This window comes from Colias eurytheme, chromosome 23, assembly GCF_061535395.1.
Source record: "Colias eurytheme isolate Ceu_HAF_F1 chromosome 23, ilColEury1 Martin Lab GWU primary, whole genome shotgun sequence".
In the NCBI taxonomy this organism is placed as follows: domain Eukaryota; kingdom Metazoa; phylum Arthropoda; class Insecta; order Lepidoptera; family Pieridae; genus Colias; species Colias eurytheme.
The window spans coordinates 1,013,166-1,022,752 of record NC_143002.1 but is presented as its reverse complement, the minus strand read 5'-3'; the positions used below and the strand labels follow the sequence as shown (position 1 = coordinate 1,022,752).

The 9,587-nt window shown below is 43.0% G+C and overlaps 1 protein-coding gene across 2 annotated transcripts in view; it reads right to left on the bottom strand.

Moving 5' to 3' along the window:
• Nucleotides 1-497: 497 nt before the first annotated feature.
• The window catches only part of CtBP (C-terminal binding protein), a 110,356-nt gene continuing 101,266 nt past the window's right edge, over nt 498-9,587 (bottom strand). For both annotated transcript variants that reach the window (XM_090115449.1, XM_090115450.1), the window contains exons 6-13: nt 9,264-9,523; nt 7,910-8,041; nt 7,213-7,412; nt 6,705-6,804; nt 6,028-6,158; nt 5,263-5,418; nt 2,976-3,197; nt 498-2,372 (exon numbers count right to left, since the gene is read on the bottom strand). In XM_090115449.1, the coding sequence (XP_089971575.1) occupies nt 2,307-2,372; nt 2,976-3,197; nt 5,263-5,418; nt 6,028-6,158; nt 6,705-6,804; nt 7,213-7,412; nt 7,910-8,041; nt 9,264-9,523 (1,267 nt within the window). In that variant the 3' untranslated portion in view covers nt 498-2,306. The remainder of the gene's footprint in view (nt 2,373-2,975; nt 3,198-5,262; nt 5,419-6,027; nt 6,159-6,704; nt 6,805-7,212; nt 7,413-7,909; nt 8,042-9,263; nt 9,524-9,587) is intronic.

Genomic DNA, 9,587 nt, shown 5'->3' with positions numbered 1-9,587 from the left:
GAATACTATTAATTTAATATCTGAACGAAATAAAATGTTACTACTGTATTGGTGACAAAATATCAAATAAAAAGGAGTCGCAGTCAGGGATCGATAATCGATTTATTTGGTGACAGATCTACCATTCTGAGCACAGAGCTATTATTTAAGTAACAAAACTGTTATTATTAGAATTATCGATCTCTTATACACATATATATTAACATTAATTTGATAATTCATACCTGGGAACGATTTTTGTTTATCTGAGAACATTTTTTATGTATATTTCGTGGTGATAGATCTATTTATTAGGTGATACAACTTGATGACAAATATAAATTTTGGTGATAGATAATATAGTTCCCGATTATAAAAAAAGAATTAACGAAATCGGTTCATCTGTTTCGAGATTTGCGCTTAGAAACATATCTAGCGTTTCATTTTTATATGATAGATCATATAAATTAACCCACCACCTCGCCACACACTTGGGAAACATAAATAAAACACAGTAATAATTAATCCGAAAACAATAGTTTTATTTAAGAACTTTTCACTTTCTCATAAAATATACACATTGTTTTTGTCATTAAACTAAACTGTAAGTAAATACTAATTTTAAATACCAATGTCTCAATCGGATCCACCAGAGATTTGGCCAGCTATTGCGCCTAACTTACATCGATTGGTGTTCGCTCATGTACAAATTACTTAACGCTATTTAGAAAAGAAAAAAATAAAAGAATCAAAAATGAAAAGCATATTTTTGTACATTTCAAATAAAAAAAAAACACAAGAGCATCCTTCTTTAAGTTTTTCGTTAATAAAGTGTGATGATATTCCTACAGTCGTTTGTCTTAAAAATAATATATGAATGCGATGTTTGGACCGGGCTTATACAAATGCTATCAAATGCTTATCGAAGCGGCTTTAAAGTTTCTCGCATCGCGCTGTTGGTGCAACTTTGTCCAAGAGACTCGAACAAAAACTTTAATATTATAGTCAATATGTACTAAGTGGTACTACTAGCATTTATATAGGGTGAAAATGATTGTTTCTCCCTTGATGACTTTTATATTATGCTATCTTCATCATATCTCTTATCTAATCCTTTTTTAATTCTGATACAAATTCATTCAAATAAATCGCTAGAGAATCGTCATTTCATGACTCGTCCACTATATTTTGTCTACATATTATTACAAAGAAACTAATTAATATTTGCCAGTCAACTAAAAGTTAAACTGCAATACAAAAACATTAATTTTAAAAACTTGTACGAACAGCGCAATGCAAAACACAAATCACACAGAGCGATGAGTTTATTTTCAAAAGAAAACTAATCATACGCAGCACTATTAAACAGCTCGATCTGGGGCCCCGGCCCGCCATGTTCACTCGGCGGGGCCCCTAAAGCCTTAGCGACGTTACACACTATTGGATTCATTTAATCGCACGATTCACGCAACTCGTAATTATTATGTAAGCATGCGATAACCGCATTTATCGAAACGGATAATATTTAGGAATAAAATTTATATCGGATAGCCGACGATCAATACTATTTGCACTTACTGGAAGCTTAAATACAGCACACATTACCGTGCGAATGAAACAAAGCCGACAGTGTGTAACGTGCTTTACAAAAACCGTCCAACCGACCGCGAAGCCCAACCCTCGATACATAGACGGCGATAAAAGCTCCGAGAAATTATGATTCGTTCGCTTACATAATCTCAAGGCCATTGGAGCCCCCGCACTTGTAGACTTGGATTAACTTAAGACCCAAAATTATATTACTATATATCGCGCCCCCGGAATTTACACAACAGGTTTACAAACAATTCGTCACAACAATCTTATCAATCGCTAAACGGGGTCCCAGACAAACGCCGACCGTCTCCGCGGGGCCCCACACTGCGCCGGGGCCCCAACACCGACTATTAAATTTCAAACGGATACACCAAACATTCTTAAACACTTCAACCGGAGCCCCACACACGCGTCGGGCCTCTCGGCCCTGTTATGCAGAAATGATTCAAACACTGCTCATATCGTATTTGGAATTTGATTAAAACATAGTCTCTTGTCTCAAATAGCACTGGTACGAGCCGAACGTCGCGTAGCATTTCTCCATAGCAGGGCCCCGAGTGGGGCCCCAAACGTCCCTTAACTAAATCATCTATCCGACGCCGCACAATTCATTCACACACCAGTGTCCGTATGCCGGTCGCCTTACATTAGGGGGGGTATCGGGGTGAATAAAACTATTGTTTGTTTGTATGTTCGTCTGTGTCCGGTGCGGTACTGCAACGTACTGCGCCCTAGTGCACGTCCGAGCTCTCCTGCTTCATCTGGTGGTTAGCCGGGTCCGATGTGTTGATTGGCGGCTGGAATGTTACAAAACATTATGTTAAAAACATCGAAGTACATAAATATAACATTTTTTAAATTTATTTTAATGAAATGGTAAAATATCGATAAATATGATTTTTGCAAAAAGAAAAAAACTCTGTTATGTTTAACGATCTTATTTTGTAATTAATTATTTTATTAGAATACAGACTAAAGTTGTTAATGAGCCAATGGAATGCAAATTTAAGTTTTCGGAAGTGTCACAGTAAAAATTCTTTCATATACAATTTGAGCTTCTTATTGTTTAGATGGTTGAATGAATGAATGAATGAAAATTCTTTATTGCTTAAAAAATAAATAAATACAAATACAAAAGCACACAACAGTATATAAAACAAGCAAAAGGCGGCCTTATCGCTATGTAGCGATCTCTACCAGGCAACCTTAAAGTATAGGTTGTTTTAAGTTCAAAAGTAGTTCAGCGAGGAGTGTATTAGCCGCACAAGTGGAGACGCCTGAGCATGTTCGGGCGTCTCCACTTGAGCGGCTCGGCCAAATAAGCCGCTCATTCGCCTGAGCATGCTCAAGTGGATACACGGCTTTAGGTCACTCGTTGGCGGCACGTTGTCGTCACTCACCAGCGAGATGGGCGGCTGCGGCTGGCTGGGCTGCGGCGCGGGCTGCGGCGCGGCGGCGGGCGGCTCGTGCACCGTGGTGGAGTGCGCCGCCTGCGTGCCGCCGTAGTAGCCGCCGTTCATGCCCTCGCTGTAGGGCGCCGCCGCGCCGCCGCCCAGCCCCACGCCGCCGCCCACGCCGCCCGCCCCGCTCACGCCGCCGCCGCTGCCCGCCAGGAAGTAGTCCTGCACACACACACAACACACGCGTTAGATACACATTGAGATAATACTAGTATATAGATAAATAGTGAGGCAGGATTTCGTACCGAAACACCGAAATATACATGGAATAACAGAAACAGACAAAATATACCATTATTTTTACCAATCAAAAGCATGTAAATTTACAATTGAACACAGGACCGTCTATTTTTGGAAAGCACATTAAAATACACATTATTTTCATATGTAAAAACTACTAACTTAAAATCGAAATAAATTGAGAGCCAATAGTACACTTGCACGCACACGCGCACGCATGTACAGATATAGCTAAACGTGCAGTCGTCTTGTTATACCGCCTCTGCGCGGGACACTTCACACGTCATTATTATGCACTTGCACTTAATATCAGGGTATTTTTCCACTGATAATGTGCGAGGATGTGTAACGAAGAATGTGTTTGTAAATAACCAATCATATCGCTTCATTACACGTATGGTATGGTCTCTCGCACACACAACACATACACACCTTGAATTTATATTTTTGGTATTATAGCATTCAAATGCTTTATAAATATAAATTTATAAAGAATAGAAAAAATTCGATCACGAGGCGGGACTCGAACCCACATCCTTTCGCGCCATTTCGGGGCGGATGCCTGACCAACTCGGCCACTCGTGACCAGCCATGGAATAAATTCGATCGCTCATTGAATTTATTCCATTTTTTCAGTTTTGTCTAAGGGACACACCGCGCGGCATCTATTGAGATGATTAGCGGGTTCGAGTCCCGCCTCATGATCGAATTTTTTCTATTCTTTATAAACTTATAGACACACACCTTGTTGACGCAGTTGCGCAGGCAGTCGGGGATGCGGCCGACGATGGCGCGCCGGATCTCGGAGGCGGCCATCTCGCGCAGCTCCTGTGCTCACACACACAACACACACGCACCTTGTTGACGCAGTTGCGCAGGCAGTCGGGGATGCGGCCGACGATGGCGCGCCGGATCTCGGAGGCGGCCATCTCGCGCAGCTCCTGTGCTCACACACACAACACACACGCACCTTGTTGACGCAGTTGCGCAGGCAGTCGGGGATGCGGCCGACGATGGCGCGCCGGATCTCGGAGGCGGCCATCTCGCGCAGCTCCTGTGCTCACACACACAACACACACGCACCTTGTTGACGCAGTTGCGCAGGCAGTCGGGGATGCGGCCGACGATGGCGCGCCGGATCTCGGAGGCGGCCATCTCGCGCAGCTCCTGTGCTCACACACACAACACACACGCACCTTGTTGACGCAGTTGCGCAGGCAGTCGGGGATGCGGCCGACGATGGCGCGCCGGATCTCGGAGGCGGCCATCTCGCGCAGCTCCTGTGCTCACACACACAACACACACGCACCTTGTTGACGCAGTTGCGCAGGCAGTCGGGGATGCGGCCGACGATGGCGCGCCGGATCTCGGAGGCGGCCATCTCGCGCAGCTCCTGTGCTCACACACACAACACACACGCACCTTGTTGACGCAGTTGCGCAGGCAGTCGGGGATGCGGCCGACGATGGCGCGCCGGATCTCGGAGGCGGCCATCTCGCGCAGCTCCTGTGCTCACACACACAACACACACGCACCTTGTTGACGCAGTTGCGCAGGCAGTCGGGGATGCGGCCGACGATGGCGCGCCGGATCTCGGAGGCGGCCATCTCGCGCAGCTCCTGTGCTCACACACACAACACACACGCACCTTGTTGACGCAGTTGCGCAGGCAGTCGGGGATGCGGCCGACGATGGCGCGCCGGATCTCGGAGGCGGCCATCTCGCGCAGCTCCTGTGCTCACACACACAACACACACGCACCTTGTTGACGCAGTTGCGCAGGCAGTCGGGGATGCGGCCGACGATGGCGCGCCGGATCTCGGAGGCGGCCATCTCGCGCAGCTCCTGTGCTCACACACACAACACACACGCACCTTGTTGACGCAGTTGCGCAGGCAGTCGGGGATGCGGCCGACGATGGCGCGCCGGATCTCGGAGGCGGCCATCTCGCGCAGCTCCTGTGCTCACACACACAACACACACGCACCTTGTTGACGCAGTTGCGCAGGCAGTCGGGGATGCGGCCGACGATGGCGCGCCGGATCTCGGAGGCGGCCATCTCGCGCAGCTCCTGTGCGGACGCGTCCGAGTAGAACGCGGCGTGCGGCGTGCACAGCAGGTTCAGCGCGTCCTTCAGCGGGCCCTGCACACACACACAACTCATATAAATAACTCATTTATGTAATAACTCAGGCCCCGGAATCACAGACAATAGAAAATCTATTGTGTCGTGGACCGATCGGGGCCGTTCGGGGCTCAATGGGTTAAAAACATCAATATTACACACACATACGTGAATTAATACAAACAGTGTATACAGAATGAATGATAAAACACTCTGAAAAACAGTGCCGACCACTAGATTGAATAAAAATAATAGGCCATTCATTTTATCCCTTTTTTCATGAAAAGCTGAGTGCGGATACGCACTCTTGTCCTTGGCAAGTTGATTCGATCATACAGGGTGGCCCAAACCTTGACGTCAATAATTTTTAAGCTATTGCATAACTTCTATCGCGGGCCTTGAGCGCGGGGACCGAATCCAGAAATTCCGTAACGAAAAAACCTCACGCTCCCCACTCCGACGGATACGGAGGTGTGGCTTGAAGGCATAGCATGCAATAGCTTTACCGCGGCAGTCCCCAAGTGCCACACGTCTTTTTTTTAGATTCCTCACATCGTGGACTATCAGAATATACCCTATGTATGATTTTACCTAGTTTTCGAGTTATAATTTTTTAAAGCTTTTAACCTGGAACACATTGAAGGGCTCGTTCTCGTGCACATCTAGCGCGGCCGCCCGGATGCGGCCCTGCTTGAGCGCCGCCGCCAGCGCCTCGTCGTCCACCAGCCCGCCGCGCGCCGTGTTCACTAGGAACGCGCCTGCACACGGACACACACACACAAATTAGTTACAACATACCAATTAGTTAGGTAGTTTGCTAGCTCTATCATATTAGTGTTCGAGCAATTGAATACTAAGCTTTATATTTTTGACGTGACAACGTCTTATTATTCGATAGAGCCGGCTGCACGCACGAAAAAACATGACTCATGCGGCGTTACCTCGCTCTGAGGCGTTCCGTAAATAAATAAATAAATAAATCAATCATTTATTGCATAAAAACATGGTACATACAAAGATATTAAGATCAAAATCAAAGAACATTAAGGCTTGAAGTGCAAGCGAGAGCACGGAACGAGGGACAAAGAAGCACAATCGAACGTTGTCACGTTCAACTATCGTCAGTAAACCGACTTTACAGACAACCAATTTATTTATTTTTTAATTTCTGGAGCCAACAAACTTTAAGCCTAACTGGAATGAAACAAAAAATACATTTGACAACTATTACGGATTTATGCTTTACTAACTTTCAAGAAATGTATTAATTTACATATTATTAAATATAAAAGAACAGTACTGACCTGGACGCATTTGTTTTATAGTGAACTCATTGATTAAGTGGTGATTGTGCTCGTTTAAGCTGCAGTGTAATGAGACACAGTCACTCTGGAATAAAAGGTCCTGGAACAAAAGATATGATAAATATTAATTATTGTTGCATTTATTGTAATCTGCAGTGTGTAATGTTTAACGTGTACTTTATAACGTGTTACATATAAAATGTAACATATAACATATTATACCATGTAAATTGTAAAGTATAACATTCACTGTGTATCGTGTAGTCTGTTACATATACTATGAATAAAGTGTGACATATTATAATAAATAATGTACAATGATTATTGTATAACGTGTAGTGTGCCACATGTACCATGCAAAGTGTAGCTAGTAATATAACACATTAAAAGTGTCATTTACATTATAAAACTAGCGTACAGCACGTAGCGTGTAACATGTAACGTGTAGCGTATAAAGTGTAACATGTAACATGTAGCATATAAAGTGTAACATGTAACGTGCACACACCTGCAGCGTGTACACCCTGGTGAGGCCGAGCGACTTCTCGATGCCGTCGGGCAGGTAGGGGTCGTAGAAGATGACGTTGAAGCCGAACGCCTTCGCCCTTAGCGCGACCGCCGAGCCGATGCGGCCGAGCCCCACGATGCCGAGCGTGTCGCCGCGGATGCGCGCGCACCCCGCCGCCGCTTCGCGCACTTGCTCCGGACCTGTGCACGAACAAACATGTTATTAAATTTTAATAAAGAATGAACACGAAAATAGAAATATCATTCTATAGTTATTATCATGAGCTTTATCGTAATTAATCAAGAATAATACGCATACGCATGCATTGAAGGCCTATGGACCCAAATATACAGCTATAATATAGTATAACGAATATATTGTGTCAATATTAAGTTGCTATTTAGATTATCATAAACGTTTTGCATGTTTCTGTTACGATCGTAAGATCTCCAAAGGATTATCTTCTCCAGAAATCATAAATAGTACCATTCCACCCACGAGTTCGACCACAAAGTAAAAAAAAATTATCTTTTTTTTATAATACAAATAATACAGAAAAGTGACTAACATAACTTTTCATCGGTAAGTACCTAACTAGATAATAATTTTTAAAACTTAGTTAGAGCAAAAAAAATGGCGCACAGATTTTGTTTGTGGTATCTCCTCCATACGTAGTAATTGTATTCTACACGCTCACCTGTGAACTTCTTGCCGTCGCGCACCATGTTGGCGAGCCAGTACGTCCGCCGGTACAGGTTCAGTATGAGGCACATGGTCGTGTCGGCCACTTCCTCAACGCCGTAGCCGGGCACGTTGCACACCGCTATGCCTGCAATGTACGTTTATCATTGTTAACGTACGTATACACAAAGTTCTGTTGGTTACACAATGGGTTATTGCTGGGGCGAGTAATGTTATGATAAAAATAAAGTAGCTCTTTGGAATTTTACTTTGGTATTAAAGTAGTGAAAGTTACTTTAAATTGAAATACTAAGCTACCTATCTAAATTCTGAATATTAATTAACAAAAATCTCTTTGTCACAACATGAGCCCATTCATTACTATACATTGATGACTGAATACTAGCCAAATTAGATTCTATATATACTATACGTATTTTAATATTAAATAGTTCTCAAGTTCGTACATAAATCTACAAACATCTTAAGTTCGAAACAAATAACCGGTTATGACTATTACAGCACGCATGATGTAACAGTTAAATAGTTTGATTACTTTAATATCTACAACTAATTTGTTCCACAGATACACGTGTATAAAATAATGACAGAAAAGTGCGTTTCATCGCACAAACAAGTAATTAACAGCGACAACAGGACACAATTACGCCATTTAACTAAAAAATTATAACTCAATTGATTAATCAATTATTATGTTACGACGAAAGCTTTGTTAGGTTTTTCTCACTCAATCAATTTTTATGCAATGTTTATGTTTTTAGTTAACTTCAGCTGTGTTCGAGATTTTTATACACTGCTAAATTAATTTTATTCTGCTGGTTCAAATGTAAATTACACATAACAATGAGAAAAATACCAGTTTCTTAATTAATATTTATTTTCCTTGTTGGTATACTGATATTTTAAAAGATAGGGTGGATATTACTTCTAGTTTCCTTATAGTTAATACTGAGGTTTGATTTAAGAAATATCATTTGTATCTCTGCAAATAGCAAATAGTTAACCTAATTATCACATTTAACATATGAACAATTAACTCCATACTGCCAATTCTTTCCTAACAACATTTACGAAACAGAAAGATAAAAAACAAAACAGATATCAAAGTGAAAGATTATTTTCGATGGTAGCTACACGTGAAATCGATTAACTAAATTCTCAACTTAATTACGATTCATTAAATTTGAAATCGCCATAAACAACTTATTTATTTATTTATTTAAAAAGGTGCACACAGCTGACAATTTTGACTGGTTTGAATTGTATGCACGCAGCAGTTGAGGGAAAAAAAACAACTAATCTAACCAAATTCTTCAAATTGTTTACTTTAAACAAAAGCACACACTAACCCAGCTCGCCAGCGGCTTTCACGTCAATATTATCGACGCCGGATCCTATGCGCACGATGATCCGCAGCGCCTTGAACTTCTCCAGGTCTTCCTTGGTGAGTATGATCGTGTGCCACATGAGCGCGCCGACCGCCTCGTTCAGCACCTTCTCGTGTATCTCGGACGTGGACTGCGCGTCGCAGAACGCGACCGTCGCGACGTCCTTCAGTATCGGCATCTCGACGGTGCAGTCGCGCCCGTCCAGCAGGGCCACCAGCGGCCTGGAATGACACGAATGATTGATTAATTTACTGCTACTTATGATTCAGTCAGCTGTTTACTGAC